Here is an 18026-nt window from a genome sequence, read left to right on the forward strand (position 1 = left end):
TTTATAATGAAAATTATATTTGATCATTCCTTTGGGTTTGTTTATGGCAAGCTGAGATGCTGTTTTTTTCTTTTTTTCATTTATTGCTATAAATCAGCATGTTTGACTACCAAAATGCAAGGTCGTCTGTTTTTATAATAGTATCTTTCTAACTCAGGGTCATTGCTTCTTGCATATTAAGATTCAGAGTTAACCTCAGTTGTGTGCAAGGGAAGAATAAGAAATGAAATGTATTTAAAAATTTTTTAAATCTCATACATCTTTATAATTTGTATTTTCCCATGAAGTTAAAGGAAAAGAAAGATATTTTAAATACTTTATTTTTTTAAAAAAATGTGAACAGTCTATCATAAACAACATTTTTCTTTAATGGATCCTTTTGTGCATAAATTTCTAGGATGTTTAATGATAGAATTAATTAGTAGGCATGGATCCAAATAAGAAAAGAACATCAAAATTTTTGAGAGAAAAACTATATTACATGAAGAAAAGCCATATCAAAGAATATGTATGATTCCATCTGAGAGTAAATTCAGGATTTATAAATGAGTAATGTTTAGAGTCATGTCATATTTATGGATTTTACCTGACTCTCTAACTTTAACATAGCCTCGTACAAAGAAGAGCTGCTTTGCACTTTGCTTTGAACTGGAGAAAATTACGTCAAGCTCAGCCTGCATATCTAGTGTCACAGTGATATCAGAGAGAAAATTAAGATTTCTCTCATTTGGCCTTTAGGTACCTTGCATTAATTGTTCTGCATCCTTTACATAATTTTCACACTTGATTTTCACAGTAACACTTTTATTACACGCATTAGCAATCACCTTGCCTTCTGCCCGTAAATTTTTCAGAGGCTGATGGGTTTTTGCTGAGTATTGAGGTGTGGGTAGCTGTAGGTCCTCATTCTCATTCTTGTTCTTAGTAGAGCAATTCCATCTTGCATGTCTTGATTGCTAATTCTCTTCTTAAAAAGGCATCTGTTGCTTTTTGGTCTCACTACCACCTCTAATCTCTGTGTCTCATCTTTGCCACTTGAAGGTTCTTCCCTCTTTTTTAAAAATAATTTTCATGTTTGTTGATTTTTGCCAAGACACCTCCAGCCAATGAGAAGAAACTCGTCATCCCTGTGGCTAATCAAAAAAACCACAGTATTTTGAATTTCATCTTAAGATATTTGGCTTTCTCTTTGCTCCTGTGACTAGTTAGTTGCTCAGGCTGTTGCTATTGCCTGTGGGCTTGGCCATGTGATTTGGGATTATTTTTTCGATAGGGAGAGTGAGGTCCAAAGCCATTCTAGGAACTTGAGTTTGAAAAGCTAGTTCCCTTAATAACTGATCTTTTTTTTTTTTTTTAATTGTGTCTTTGTGATATAGAGCTCACCTTCCCTTCCTCTGAATCTCACTGTATAAAATTTTCTGTTATGGCAGAAACCTCCACATGGATTCCAGAAAAAAATGAAGCTTGAGGTCATAGACAAAAGAAATCCCATGTTTATTAGAGTAGCAACAGTTGCAGACATGGATGATCACCGAATAAAAGTAAGTGTTCTGTTGTGGTTTTGTTTTGTCTTTTTTTTTTTTTTTTTTTTACAAGACATCTTAGACGAAAACTTTAGCAGATAATTAATTTGTGAAGTCTGAGAATTAAAGTAGTAAAGCCATAGAAATATGCAAATTAAGTGGCTGCGCACATCCTTGTGAGTCAGTATTTTTCCACTCTTTTACTTTACATAAGTATTCTCTTTAATTATGACTGACTTTTAATATTTTAAGTATATATTTGGAGGAAAAAAGTAGATACATCATATTAAGGTAATCTATTCAGGAGAAGATATAATACTTCATTTTCCAGTAGCGTGTTCTTTTTAAAAAATATTTAAGGGCAGTGTTTTCTTATGGGGTATAGTGCATGTCGACTTTTCAGAATATCCTGCTTTTTAATATAGAACAAGTTAAGAGAAATATTTTTATAAATAAAGTCAAATTTTATTAGAGTTGGATTAATAAAAGTCAAGTACCTCTCATAAAGTAAACAAACATGTAAGAAGATGGGTTCAGTCCATGTCCAAATGTGGTAAAGTGAAGTGTAGTAGCAGTTCCGGGTGAGGAGCTTCAGGCTCTCATCTGTTTCTGGCTTCAGCGTTAACTTCACTCTCAAACCAGAATGATGTGCATTCTACTTACCTCACAGGATCATTTAGAATTTCTGTTAAGAATAATACTAGTTATGAGAGCAGCAAGACATTAGATTTACATGGAGTTTTACAGGGTAGGAGTATTCTTCCATTATCTGATATTTGTGGTGATAGCAGTGTGGGAGATTTATGTTACTGTCATTGCTTGATCAATGAGGCTGAGGCGCAGAATAAATTACTTATTAATTATGGGCAGTGGCAGAACTAAGTCACGGTCCTAAGCTATAGGAGTCTAAGTTCATGTTCTTTAAATAATAATAAATCAGATCTTCATGTATCTCTAATGAGATAATATATAGGAAAATAAATTATAAAATAACATGAAAAACCTGTACAAAGGTAGTATTTCCATAAAAGAGAACTTTTAGCATTTAATTCACTGTTTTTAAGATTGCATAATCATATAACATTTTAGAAAATTTTATAAGTAGTGGACGACCTGCGTTAATCTTTTTCAAGTGTGTTTTCTTGTTAGTTTTCCTTAGAAATGTAGAATTAAGTAATACATTATTTTTATAAATCAAATTGGTCAGAATTGAAAACAAAAAAGTGTTTTGGCTTGGGTGCAGAAAGTTTATTCCCATATACAGCTGGTGAAAGTATAAAGTGTCTCAGCCTTTCTGGAGAGCAGTTTGGTGATAGGCATCAAAAGTCTTAGAATGTTGTTTATCCTTTAATTCAGGAATTTCAGTCCTAGGAATTTATGTTAAAGATATAACCAAAAGGAATATGCAAAGATAAAAGCTGCAAGGAGGATGTAACAGAGCCAGTGGTTTATGGTATTTAGCACTGAGAATAAGCAGAGTGGGAGATGGGTAAAAATAAATGACTCTACGTCTACATGCTGTTTCATATTTTAGAAGAATATTTAATTTTGGCAAGTGAGAAATTCAGGTTTAATACTATATATAATGTCTGGTATTGTCTTTTAAAAGAATATATATATGTATGTGTGTGTATATATATATGTATGTATGTGTATATATGTGTGTGTGTGTGTACACACACACACACACACACACACACACACACACATAAGCAGTTATGGAAATAAAGCAAAATAATGACAGTGATTTTCTGTTAAGATTATACATGATTAGGTTTTTCTTTTTAATTACCAGGTTTCAGGAACACATATTACTTTTGTGATTTTGGTCCAGAGGAGTCAAATGCTCTAAAGTGGATGGTTCAGTTAGTTAATGAGAAAACTTTAGACTAGAAATCCAGCTCTTTTTGCTTCTGGCTGAATTCTCTTTCCAGTACAACATCAGGTCAGTCTTTAATATACAAAAAAGAACTGGCTAGTGAGGTATATAGTTGACAATCATCTTTTATAATACTGGAATGAATTTCATAGCTAAACATAAACCGGTGGACAAATATCTGTTTTTTTATGAGGTCCACAAAAGGTTAGTGAACAGGTGACAGTAACTCAATTTGAGGATTCATCAGAGACTTGTGAAAATACAGAACGCTTTCAACAGTAGAAGTTTTTCTAATAATATGGGAGATGATATAGCAAGAACTCTTATTTTTTCTTTTTCAGGAAGGACAAGAAAGCAGAAAATAGAGACGAAGTCATTAGTGTAGTGTAAAAAATAGTTTAAGTTTCTCAAGGATAAAAATCAACTCTTAAGTTAAATAAAATCAACTTTTTAAGTTATGTAATACATAATATTTCACACTGAGTTATTACAGTTAAATTTTTTTAAACCTGGTATATTTTGCTGTTGAAGAAAAATGACAAGAATATTTCTGCTCTTGTCTTTTATGTTTTCGTGACAGAATGTAAGATTGTTCTGCCCTCTCCATCCCCACCGCCAGGTCTGGTTCCCCAGAGGCAAGAACTTTCAACTCTTTTGGCTGTTGCTTATGACATTAGATCGGCAGTTTAAAAAAATAATAGCTGCATTCTGCTACTTCTGAATACATCAATTTTAAATATATTTATTTCCTTCCTGTTTTGGTAGTTCAGGATTTAGATCTTGTCATCCTTCCCTTCCGCTTATCCTTTCAGTAATTATTTCACAGTGTTTGTTCTTTTTTTTTTCACTCTTCCACGTTTACTGTTGTAAACAAATCTTGTTCACTGCTGAGCAAAGGAGTCTTTTTCTTATGATACTTTGTTTTTCCTAGAGTCAGTAATTAATTTGTATTTTGATTTTAAATTGTCTGTGTTCTTACTAGATTTTAACAAATGCTCCAATAAATCTGACAAGTCTTTTGGTCAAAAAGCTCAAGTGGGGCTTCCCTGGTGGCGCAGTGGTTGAGAGTCCGCCTGCCGATGCAGGGGACGTAGGTTCGTGCCCCGGTCTGGGAAGATCCCACGTGCCGCGGAGCGGCTGGGCCCGTGAGCCACGGCCGCTGAGGCTGCGCGTCCGGAGCCTGTGCTCCGCAGCAGGAGAGGCCACAACAGTGAGAGGCCCGCGTACCGCAAAAAAAAAAAAAAAAAAAGCCCAAGTGTATTTTTGAATCTTGCGTCTATATCTTTCTTTTTTTCCTGAACCCTTCTTCCCACAGCTTAACAGCCACCTATTCTGATCAGCGTGGTTACCCTCTCAGCCTCACACGCAGCATCCATCCCGAGACTCCTCTTTGCTAACACGCTATATTGTATATTCATTTTTCCTGAGTCTCATGCTTTATACTTCTTTGTATACTCTCTTACCTTGCTGAAACCCATCTTTTGTAACTTTCTGAGGAAGGGTGTATGAAAGGCATATTTTTCGACTCTTTGCATACCTGAAAATGTCAGTATACTAGCCTTTCACTTGATTCATACTGTGATGGGGTAGAGAATCATTTCCCCTCAGAAACTACAAGCATTGTTCTGCTGTCTTCCCACGTCAGGTGTTAGTTTTTGAGACATCCAAGGCCACTGGGTTCCTTCTTTCTGGGTGATGTACCTTTTCTCTCTGGAAACTCTCAAGACCACTTTGTCCCTGATATTCTGATGTTTTGTGGTGACGTGCCTTGTTGTGAGGGTCTTTTTTCATTTATCATGCAGGGCACTAATACCCTTTCACTGTGGAGTTTCATATCCTTTGGTTTTTAGAAATGTTCTTACATTATTGCTTTGATGACTTCCTTCTCTCTCACTGTTCTCCTTTGCAAGTCCTGCTGCACTCTGGTATTAAACCTCTGGGATGGACCCCCTATTTTTCTTATATTTTCTTTCTTATGCCTCTCTGATTTTTTTTTCTACTTGCTTAGAGATATGCACTCTATTTTTAAATCCTGTATTGCATTTTTAATTACAACTATGTTTTTTTTAATTTTCAAGAGTTTTTTCTTATTTTCTAGTCTTCTCCCTTCCCCCCTTTCAAAACGGCATCCTCTTTTTATTTCCTGAAGCAATATTGTTTCTTATCTGAGGACACCAGTGATAGTTTTCCTTCTGTTGCCTTTTATTTTCTCTAAATTCCTCTTTGAGTTAGTTTGGCTTCTGCTTTCACATTAGAGCCTCTCTTCAAATGTCAAGTCCTTGGTTGGCTGTTCACAGTAAGAAAAGGCGCTTAACATTAGTTGTTTTTAGTCAGTAAGGTGGGCTTTATTGGCTTTTGGGCTTCATGTGGGAAAAGAGAGCAGAGAGCCAGCTTTTCATAGGGAGGTCCCCATTCTTCAGCGTCTGGATTCTTGGTCTAGAGCCTTTCCAGTTTCTTCTAGTCTCCTCCCTAGGGAGGGGCAGACTTGGTGGCCGCTGTGTGAGGCAGGGAGGAGGATGGGGTTGGAGGATACAGGCTCTCACTCGGTCCATGTGCTTTCTGTCCTGCCTGTCACCATTGTCCTGGAGTTTAAAACCTCCATGCTTATGTCTCTAGAAAGTAAACCTCTACTCTTTCCGGGTTGCTGAAGGGGCAGTTCCTTTGGTGGGTGGCATAGAGGATCAGACCTGGAGGTCTAACCACTCCATATTCGGAGTCTGAGCCAATCCTGTCGTTTTCCAGACCTCCTCACATACCTGCTGCCTCCATATTGAGTTCTTCTGGGTTCTGCAGTGTGAGCCAGTTCACTCTGGGCCTGCATTCCCTCTCTAGGCATCTGGGTTGCAACCCACCCACTCTCTACCAGTGGGGCAGCACTCCCTCCTCTGCTTCTGCCCTCCACATGCATCATTGCCACTCCTCACCTATCAGCTACTTTCCTTCTCCATTTGTCCTTCTGGGTTTATACCTTTTCAAACATAACTTTCATTTCAGAAGAGAGCAGAAATAAGCACCTGGGTCTAAAATGTGTTTTACTGAGTTGCCTTTCACCTGAACAGAAAATACAACCAAATCATTTTTTAAAAAAAGAAATAGTGTGCTTTCTAAAAATAGTATCTGTCTTAATCTTGAAATTTTCAGTTACGAGTATTAAGTTTTCATAAAGGGTCCAAATTATACTCCTAGGTTAAAAAATGTGTTCAGTTTTCTAAACTGTAATTTTAAATATGTGCAAGTTAAATCATCTGTACTATGCTTTGATACATAATAGTCGATTTTCTTTAGAATTTTAATTAAATTCAGCCTTGTCACTGAGTTGCTTTTATGTTTAACTGTTTTTATACTGGGACATTTCTATTATAAATATTTTTGGATGTCTTTTTATGTTCTGTACAATGTTTAAATATTTCGTGTTGTGCGTTTATGTATCTTCCTCTCTTGCTCTTTGTCAGGCATTTGATTTCATTTCAAAACAGGACCCAGCAAGAGAAAAGCTGTCAGTTACCATTACTAGAGTGTCTGATTTTTTGTTTGTTTACAGCCTCTTAATGTGCCAGGGACTGAAGTAGCAAAGATGAAATGAAATTATATGAACTTTAATAAATTTATTTCATCTGGGCTTCCAGAGTAAGAATATTAATTAGGGTTAATATTAATTTTGTGTATATTATTAATGTTCACATTATTTCAGATAGCAGTTTTTTAATTGAAGTATACTCAACTTACAATATTTTATTAGTTTCAGGTGTACAGTGTAGTGATTCAGTATTTTTGCAGATTATACTCCATTAAAAGTTATTATAAGTAATGGCTATAATTCCCTGTGCTGTACAATATATCCTTGTTGCTTATCTATTTTATACATAGTAGTTTGCATCTGTTAATCACATACCCCTAATTTGTTCTTTCCCCCTTCTCTCTTCCCCTCTGGTAACCACTAGTTTGTTTTCTATATCTGTGGGTCTCTTTCTGTTTCGCATATGTATTCATTTGTATTATTTTTTAGATTCCACATATAAATGATTAGGTAGCGGTTTTTAAGTGCATTTGCTACTTAGGGAATTGTATTGTTACCTCTGTTCATAATATCTAAATTAAATTTTAACTCTGAAATTTAACCTTAAAGTACTAGGATTCTCCCGATTGCTGGCCAACCTAGTTTGTAGATGTTAGACTTATTTACAGTAACTAAGGTATATCTGTCATCTAAGATAGATGACTTTTCATTGCCAAACTGAGAGGTCAGTTTTAATGAAAAGTAGGAAGGGGTTATGGTATCACCAGATATAGTAGCTCCAACACATTCTTGAAGGTATATGGGAGGAAATTTTTTAAAGAACCCTATTATTTATGATGATATTAAGATTTTTGGAGTCTATATTGCTGTACAGTGGTGTCCCGTTTAGTGTCAGTGGGACTCAATTCTGAGTGCACAGCAGAGTTACTTAGAAGTTAAGTAAACATACAGGTGCACAGAACCCAAGCTATAAGTTCAGAACCTCCTTGGTGGGCTCAGCCATTTTTTTTTTTTTTCTTCTTTTCAATAATCATGAGTAATTCTAGTGTATATCCAGGTTGGAGAGCCACTTACTTGTTAGGATTGAGTTTGTTTGCTATAGGAAGATAGCTAAATTTTGTAAAATTTAACAAATGGGACATGAGATATGGGAACATTGCTTCCAGTATAGAAGAAGTGAAATTCAGGAATAGCAAGATGAGAAAACGTAAGAGTTTCGTGTATCCAGTAAAATAGAGCATTATCACTTGAAGATTAGTTGAGAATTAGAATGCTTAAAACTTAACTATAATGCTGTGAATTATGACTGCTCATTTATTGGTGGCATTGATAGCATAAACTTTAGAAAATTACCATGAATATCATTCTGTGTTATTTGAACATTATTTTTGATCAGAGGAAAGGAAAGGGTTGTTTCAAGTTAAACAACTTTCTTTAAGTGCTGCTTTTATATGCCATGTATGTGAATGATGAACAAGTTTATTTTGGATCCATGAATTTTAGCCTCTTGCTCCTCCTAACTAGCTCTGTGATCTTTTCTCCTCTTTGAAATATTATCCATGATTTCTTGCAGGTGTGGAATTCTGTGGGATTTAATTCTAGGATTAATTAATTTCTAAGCTTGAGAAAGTGGAGTCATTGCAATGGACATTATATTGAACCCATATATACATACCTTAATAACTCTGTACTGTTCCATCGTATAAATATACGTAATTTATTTAACCAGTCTCCTGATGGTAGACACTCCGGTTGCTTTCTACTACAACGAGTTGAGTTATTTAGATTATCAAGTCAAAGATGATATATTTTAAGTGTTGATCCATTATTGCCAAATAACTCTCCAGAAATATCTCACCAGTCAAGACTCCTGTCAGTGGTCTGTGAGAACCTCCATTTATTCTCATACTTATCAGCTCTAGAAGTCACCAAAATGGAATATTTTGGCAGGTTGAAAGGCGAAGAATTTCATCCTGTGATTTTAATTTGTAGTTTTTTAGTTATAAGTGAAATTGATTGTCTTTTCACGTGTTTACTAACAATTTATTTTCTTGTTTATGAGCCACTTGTATCTTTTCCATCTTTTCTGTTGGATTTTTCATCTTTTTATACTGATATATGGTGATTTTACAAATTAAGGAACGAAGTACATTGTCACATGTTAACAGATGGGTTTTTCAGGTATCTTTTGGGTTTTCCATCTTGCCAGCAGTAATATTTGCCATTGTGAATATTTAAATTTTGATGTACTCGAATTGATGCCTCTTTTCTTTTATGGCTTTTGAGTTTGGTGTCTTGCTTACAAAGGCTACTGCACTCTAAGATAAATATATTAATGTATGCTTTCTTCTAGAACTTTTATTGTTCAGTTTTCAGTGTTCGGATTTTTGCATCCATCTGGCATCTATTGTGTTTTTAGTAGTAAGAGATTCATAGACTTTAAGAAGGAAATCTAGCTGGCAAACTTGATCTAAAATAAAATATATATAACATTTTAGTATATCCTTTCCTTCTCAAAGATAAAAAATATGTGATACTTGAAAGATATGTAGCTGATCCTTAGTAACCATGCCTGAAAGACTAACTGCCCTTTTACATGGTGGCCAATAAAGTTGGTAGCCCTGACCACTCTGTAAAATCTCTTTGAGAGATATTGTAGTTATTTATAAGAAAAAATATTTTTAAATGCATTTGATGGAGGCATATCTTGTAAATTGTGTGTCCATCTGCTGAATTTTTTTAAGGTTTCTTTAGCATAATTCTAGGAGACTTGACATATATATGAAAGGTCCTGCCTCTCTACTCTCCCTCCTCCTCCCTCCCTTCCCTGATATATTCATTACTCAATAATATTGATTGGGTGTTTAGTGTTGCTCATATGAAGATGTTAGGTACTCAAACTGCTTATAGTAGTGGGAGATACATGTAATATGTCTGTAGAAGTATTACCCAAAAAGTGCCCTTGGCAAGACATTTAATTATGGTTAGATAATGTAGTTCAACAGTACCTCTTTTTTGTTGTTGTTGTTGTTGTTGTTGTTGTACGCGGGCCTCTCACTGTTGTGGCCTCTCCCGTCGTGGAGCACAGGCTCCAGACGTGCAGGCTCAGCGGCCATGCCTCATGGGCCCAGCCGCTCCGCGGCACGTGGGATCTTCCCGGACCGGGGCACGAACCCACATCCCCTGCATCGGCAGGTGGATTTTCAACCACTGCGCCACCAGGGAAGCCCCAACAGTACCTCTTTTCTCATACTAGGATGAAGTAATTTGAATAATTAAAATAATTTATCTGGATATTAAATGTACTAAATAAGTTAGAAGAGAATGAAGATGGTTATGGTGGGCAAAACTTTTACTGTAGGAATTCTCGTGACCTAAATTATACTATTAATTTCTTTTTGTTATCCAGGTTCACTTTGATGGCTGGAATAGTTGCTATGATTACTGGATAGATGCAGATTCTCCTGATATTCACCCCGTCGGTTGGTGTTCAAAAACCGGGCATCCTCTTCAGCCTCCTTTGAGTAAGAGACACAGTGATAACCTAAAGAAATGTTCCCATTTTCTTGCGTAGTGTGCTTAATATTTTCTTTTCCTCTACCTTCTCGTTCTATTGGGTTGGCCAAAAAGTGCCTTCAGTTTTTAAGTAAAAATAAAAGACACATTTTTTCATTTTCACCAAGAACTTAATTGACAACGTATTCACCCTTTTTTTCCACTACCTTCTGCCATTTTTCAGGCAACTTTGTAATTCAGTCTTCCCAAAACTTAATTATCTTTTTGAGCAAAGAACTGTTTAGGTGCCTTTTACAGTCTTCCAGTGAATTGAAATTTTTTCCATTAAGAGAATTTTGTAAAGACCTAAAAAATGGAAATCCGAAGGTGCAATGTCTGGTGAAACCAGCAGATGAATCAGAACTTCCCAGCCAAGCTGTAACAGTTTTTGCCCGGTCATCAAAGAAACATGCAGTCTTGTGTTATCCTGATGGAAGATTATGTGTTTTCTGTTGACTAATTCTGGACGCTTTTCATCGAGTGCTGCTTTCATTTGGTCTGATTGCGGGCAGTACTTGTTGAAATTAATCATTTGGTTTTCCAGAAGGAGCTCATAATAGAGGACTCCCTTCTAGTCCCACCATATATACATCACCTTCTTTGGATGAAGACTGGCCCTTGGTGTGGTTGGTGGTGGTTCATTTCACTTGCCCCACGATCTCTTCTGTTCCACATTATTGTACAGTATCCACTTTTCATTGCCTATCACAGTTTGTTTTAAAAATGGAATGTTTTCATTACGTTTAAGAAGAGAACCACATGCAGAAATATGGTCAAGAAGGTTTTTTTCGCTTAACTTATGTGGAACCCATACATCAAAGCGATAAACATAACCAAGTTGCTGCAAATGATTTTCAATGCTTGATTAGATATTTGATATTTTGGGTATGTCAGCTATCTCCCACCTGGTATAATGTTGATTGTCCTCAATTAATGTCTCGATTTGATCGCTGTCAGCTTCAGCTGGTCTCATGGAGCATCGTCCAGTGAGAAATCTCCAGCCCGAAACTTTGCAAACCGTTTTTGACGTGTTCGATCAGTCACAGCACTTTCTCCATACACTGCACAAATCTTTTTCTGCATTTTGGCTGCGCTTTACCTTTCCTGAAATAATAAAGCATAATATGCCAAAAATGTTGCTTTTTTTCTTCCATCTTCAGTATTAAAATGGCTACACAAAAATTCACCAATTCTGATAAGTCTTTTTTTAAATGCATGCTAATATGACAGCTGTTACATAAAATCTAACAAAATTGTTTTGAAATAAGTTAAAGACAACTAAGTACTGCTAGAGCCATCTTATGGGAAAAACCAAACAAACCTTTTGGCCAACCCAATGACTTCTCTACTGTACATTTCTTCTTTGGTTAATCCTTTTGCCTCTTACTGCATTTTTAGTTACCTGATAGTCAAAAATACATAAAAGAAAAAATTTAATATTTGAAAAAGTAAAGTGTTTCTAGACTTTTATTTAACAGTATCATCATCTTTTAAAACTAGTACTGAATTTTGGAAGACAATTTGTCAGACTATCAAAATTTAATGTATCAATGTCAATATCCTAAAAGTGATTTTATCTTGTAGTTTTGCAGAATAGTACCATTGGGAAAAACTGGGCAAAGTGTACAAGGGATCTCCCTGTGTATTATTACTTAAAACTGCATGCGAAGCTACAGTCACCTCAATAAAAATTTCAGTTAACTTCAATTTTTTAAAAAAGGTACACTGAGAACTTGACATACCAGATCTCAGTTTTGGAGGAAAATAAATACATTGTAGAAAGAAAAATGTAGCAAATACATTATTGTCGGGTTTCTTAAAAAAATTGAACATGCCTTCCCCACCTGGTGGCTTCACTTCTGGATGCCACATAGAAGCTACATAAGGGCACCAGAATACACAGACATGGTATCGGTTACAGTATGTTTAAAATAATAAACCTTGGAAACAAATATTGGTTAAATAAATTATGGTGCACTCATGCTACAGCTACAGTGCAACAGTCATAAAAATATTACTATCGAGAAGGAAAGATTTATAAGACATGAAGTTAAAGACCAAAGAAGAATGTTTCAGAATCGTACATATCTATGTTGTGCCTTTTATGTGGCAAAATAAAACAAAACCAAAAACTTGATACATGTATATATACAAATATAGATACATGTGGGAATGCTTGGAACATCTAGGAAGGTTACACATTAACATGATTAGTCAGGAAAAGGAATGAAATGTGAGGAGAGTTGCTTGAGGGGATCTGTAACTGTTCTTCTGTATTCTGGTGTATTCTCTGAAGTTTTCACGGTGTGCAGGTATTCATATATTAATTATGTTATTTACTTGATCAAAATGTTCAGAACCATCTCATTATTTTAGATTTCGGTATCTCTGGAATTTGTGACATTTTGAAAGAGGGTTGGATCAAAGGTTACCATTTCACTGTTGAAGTGTGAGCAAAGTCCTAGGGGAAAACCTTTAGAAGTAGAGACTTTAGACATATTTTTAATTTTGTAGGACCTTCTTTTTCTGTTTATACATGTTGATTGAAAAATTGGATTTTTTTCCCTATTCTGATCCAAGACATTTGACTCTTGTAGCCTTAAATTTTTGCTTTTTTTTTTTTTGGCTTTTTAATAGGCCCCTTAGAATTAATGGAAGCCTCGGAACACGGTGGATGCTCAACCCCAGGATGTAAAGGGATTGGCCATTTTAAGAAAGCAAGACACCTGGGCCCTCACAGGTATGTGGTGCTGCCACTCAGGTGGAGATTCCTTATGTGGTCGGAGGAGGGTGCCTGTCCCTTGAATGTGGAAGATAATGATTTCCATGTATACTAAATAGATACGAGCTAATTCTGCATTCGGATCCATATGAAATGTGGTTACCATGGTGACCATGTAAAACTGAAGCATGTATCTGTAGTTAAATTTGCCTGGGAAAGAATGCGTTCATGATTTAAAATAGATTCACTCTAGGTACTTGGCTTTTCTTGGCAACCTGATTAGTTTTATAGATACTGAACTTCTGAGATAGTCATTTTGGGTTGATTATTAATAATGAGAAAGGGGCGGGCCTTGTTGAAAGTATTTGGTAGAATATTCTATGATTGGGTGACTCAACAATTTGAATAACGAGAGGTGAGATTATTGTAGATTAGCAGCAAAGATCACAAAAGGCACAAATATAAATAGACAAACATCAGAATACATTGTCAACAATAAAGTTTTTCAATATTTTTCTCTCACATCTAAGTAACTTAAAAGAAAGAAACTAAATTTGAACAGTTGAAATTTGATGTATTGTTTAGGCAATTTGGGGTCTTTGTAGACACGTTAAAATATTACTGAAATAGTAAGAAACGTCTGTGATTTAACTGGGATTTTTAGAGGACAGAGGCATCACCTAATTCACGTACACATTAGAATAATAATTTGTCGGTATAAGTATTCTAACTGTATGTTAATTGGATGGCCCAGTAGTAATAATGATTCCTTGTTTACCTAGTTTATACAGGTTGTGAATCTAGGTCTTTAAAAAATCTGAAGATTTCACTACCTGTTCCTCTAAGAATTAATAGGAATTGTTAAATTGGTGTGATTATTTTATCTTTATATAATTTCCTCTTTCTTAAATCTCTGCAGCCTCAAATGCTGCTTATCTTCCTTTTGCAACACTCCTGACAAGTTTTGTTTTTTGTTTGGTTTTTTTTTTTTTGCGGTACGCGGGCCTCTCACTGTTGTGGCCTCTCCTGTTGCGGAGCACAGGCTCCGGACGCGCAGGCTCAGCGGCCATGGCTCACTGACCCAGCCGCTCCGCGGCATGTGGGAACTTCCTGGACCGGGACATGAACCCGTGTCCCCTGCACCGGCAGGCGGACTCTCAACCACTGTGCCACCAGGGAAGCCCATGCCAAGTTTTTTTATGGGGTTCAGTGTGTTCCAGAGTAAAAGTCTGTGCATAGACAGCATAATGATTCCATTTGCAAATATCCATTTAAAAATCCTTTTCATGGCTTATGAGACTGCAAACCAAAAGCTGTATGATTAAAGGGGCATTAAAAATACTGCATCTTAGAAGTAATTCAGTATTGGCAAGTGAAAGCAGCTGGATTACTTTTAGGCATTACAGTAGTATCTCCCTTACCCCCCTTATCCCTGTGGGAGATATGTTCCAAGATCCCCAGTGGATGCCTGAAACCTCAGATAGTACCGAACCCTATATGTACTATGTTTTTTCCTATACATACATACCTGTGATAAAATTTAATTTATAAATTAGGCAGAGTAAGAGATTGGCAACAATAATAATAAAATAGAACAATTATAACAATATATTATATTAAAAGTTATGTGAATGTGGTCTCTCTCTCTCTAAATATCTCATTGTACAAATTTAATGCCTTTTCCATTTTAACTCAATGCTTATTATACACTAACTTTCGCAGTTTGAGGTGTGACAGCAGTACTAACACAAATTTCTTTTTCTTTCTTCAAAATTTCACAGAAGATTTGTTCTTACTGTAGAGTTTAGCAGCCTCAGTGTATGATTTTTTTCTTCATGAAGTCGAGAACTGTCACTTTTTCACCTAAGGAAGCACTTCACGGCTTCTCTTTGGTGTACCTGGATTGCCAGCATCACTACTGTTGCACTTTGGGCTGTTACTAAGTACAGTAAGGGTGACTTAACACAAGCCCTGTGATACCTCAACAGTGGATCTGATAACCTAGGTGGCTACTAAGTGATTAACAGGCGGGATACACTGGACTAAGGGGTGATTTGCTCCCTGGCAGGTCAGAGTAGGACAGCGTGAGATTTTGTCACGCTACTCAGAATGGCACACAGTTTAAAACCTATGAATTGTTTATTTTTGGAATTTTTCATTTAATATTTTCGTACCTTGGTTGACCTCAGATAAGTGAAACCACAGAAAGCAAAACCATGGATAGGGAGTGACTGCTGTATATAAGTCCAAAAACTCATTAGTATGCTAAATTCCCATTATATATCTATAAATTCTTTCATTTAGTAAATATTTTTGAGCAGTGGGTTTTTTTTTTTTAGTAAGATTTATTGAGCATTTGTTTACTCTCTCTGAGCTTTGCACTAATTGTTTTACATGTATTGGATAACCTTCAAGCGACCCTATAATACAGAACTATTATTTCCTCCATTTTTTTGATGAAGCCACCACGGCACTCTAGAGGTTTTTCTAACTTGCCCATTTGACTGCTGGTGAGGCGGGAGCCAGGAATGGTGCCCAGTCTAACTGTGCCCTTGACCACCCCCCTCTCACTGACTCTCAGGGCACGGCTCCCTGAATTAGTCACAGATCCAGCCTTCAAAGAACTCAGTGACTAATGGACCTATAAAAGCTGTACATAATTTTATTAAAATATAAGATACAAAATAGTAACTAATATTGAAACTTTGACATATGTACCTCTCTACTGTACAACCCCAAGATGTTCATTGAACCAAAGGCAATTTGCTCCAATTATGAAGGAAAAAAAGAAATCTTAAAAATGGGTGAATACTGACATTATGTTTTTGGGGGTACAATGAAAAATTTACAAAGAATTTTTTTTTTTTTTTGGTCTTCTGGGAAGAAAATCCACCTTGTAACAATGTTCATAATCTCTTTAGGAGTGCTGTAGGTCTGAGCAGAGAGGTTTGCCTGTCACAGCAAGGTCTGTGGTGACAGTCCTGATGGCACCAGCCATTCATTAAGACTGCCTTTCCCTAAGTGTGCTGTGGACCTCTGAGGGTCCTTCACCTGGTCCACACCCATTTCACAAAGTTTCAGTGACTGTCTCTGGAATCTTTTTTCAAAGATGCAGTGTTGTATTTGCTGAATGAAGGGAGAAATTATGGGGAGAATCATGAAAGATGTTATGGAGAAATGTGATCCAAAAAAAAAAAGATCTATCAGTATAATTGGAACCATAGTGGAGAATGACTCATTGTTTTCTGGAGTGACAGAGGAATAAGTATACCTCATGGCTTAGAAGCCATGCATTGATAAAGAAGTTGTATTCATTGTGTTCATTTCCTTGTCACGTATCAGACATAACCGGCAGATCTGTATATAACTCTGGGGCAGGGATGCGATCCAGAGAACTAGTGTCAGCTCCTGCCTGTGTCCTATATTCCCTTCTTTTCAGCCCTCTCAGCTGCCTTTTCTTAGTCTCCCTGAATATGCTGTTCTCTTTTCAGCACTCAGAGCTCTTTATCTGGCGGGATATTAATCCTTACCAGTCACAGCCTGTTTTCCATTTCCTTGGTAGACTTGCAGAAGAGCTGCTGCATCATGGCTGTTCTTTAAAAGGTTCATTTCACTGGCGCTTATTTTTGTCCTTACTGAGAATGCTGTGCTTAGGAAAACAACGAGAAAATTCTGCTTGGATTAATCTACTGAGAAACCACATAAATCAAAACATGCATTCTTTGCTTAGATAACAAGGAAAGTTGCTCTTTTGGCACGAATAATCAATTTTATGAACATGTAAGCAAAAGCCTGTGTTTTGACTAGCATGTGTTGTTAGAGTCTCCAGAAATTACAATAGTTGAATTTGATCTAAGAAGTGTTAGAAACAGAAATGTGTTCTCAACAATGAAATGTAAGAATGTGATGTTTTTCAATGTTGAAATGTAAACAATCAGTGAGTGAGTTGGATGTGGATATGGTGTTCTCATTTCTAGGGATGTTCAGGAGCCAGATGACTTAATTCTGTCTCTAGCAAGGCAGCATTAATATTGGTTGTGTCATGGTGTTTCCCTTTGTTGATTCATTCATTTGGCCTACCGAGAGGTCATAATGGGAGGAGATAAAAGGGTAACTAAAGTTATATAAAACTAAATGTTCTACATATCTAATGCCTTCGGAAGTAAATGTTTCCTGATGCGAGGTTTATCTTGGTGAAATTAAATAAGAAAAGAAAAAAACAGAGAGTACTTCCTGCAACCTTAAAGGATGTTTATAAAGTCCATGGAGAGTTTTAAAAAATTAGTAACTCTGGATTTATACCTGCAAACTGTAGTCATCATGTTCATTCAACATCCATCCATTCGTGGAACGAACACTTACTGAGTGTCTGCTGTATGCAGATACTGGGTTAGGTGATGGGCTGCACAGAGGAGAGGGCCCCTACTTCTAAGGAGAGCAGTGTGGTACAAACAGAATTTTGGAGAGGCGTGAATGAGTATCGACTTTTCCTGAGGGAAGCAGAGAGCCTCCGTGAATGGGGCGTAGTTCGGAGTTTTTAATGCTGTTGTTGACTTTTGCTGGTGGTCTCTTGCACAGCAGGGGTTAAGTGTTACTCTTCTTTTAAAATAATAATCCTAGGCTAGATTTTTTTTGTGGCTTCCTATTTGTGAGGCACTTAGATCTGTTATCTCATGTAATTCTCTCAGCAGTTCTATAAAGCTGGCACTGTTCTAATCTCTGTTTTACAGAAGTGGGAGGAGAGATTTAGAATGCTTGAGAAAGTGCCCAGGATCAGAGAGTGGCAGACCTGGGATTCAGCCCAGGCTTTTTTTTTTTTTTTTTTTTGCG

At 36.4% G+C, this 18026-nt stretch overlaps 1 protein-coding gene across 4 annotated transcripts in view; it reads left to right on the plus strand.

Annotated features, from left to right (window-relative positions):
- The window catches only part of L3MBTL3 (L3MBTL histone methyl-lysine binding protein 3), a 117562-nt gene that overhangs the window by 64454 nt on the left and 35082 nt on the right, over window positions 1-18026 (plus strand). For all 4 annotated transcript variants that reach the window (XM_007450528.1, XM_007450527.1, XM_007450526.1 and 1 more), the window contains 3 exons: window positions 1431-1541; window positions 10329-10443; window positions 13112-13214. In XM_007450528.1, the coding sequence (XP_007450590.1) occupies window positions 1431-1541; window positions 10329-10443; window positions 13112-13214 (329 nt within the window). The remainder of the gene's footprint in view (window positions 1-1430; window positions 1542-10328; window positions 10444-13111; window positions 13215-18026) is intronic.

The sequence above is a fragment of the Lipotes vexillifer genome, unplaced genomic scaffold, assembly GCF_000442215.2.
Source record: "Lipotes vexillifer unplaced genomic scaffold, Lipotes_vexillifer_v1.1 scaffold537, whole genome shotgun sequence".
NCBI lineage: Eukaryota > Metazoa > Chordata > Mammalia > Artiodactyla > Lipotidae > Lipotes > Lipotes vexillifer.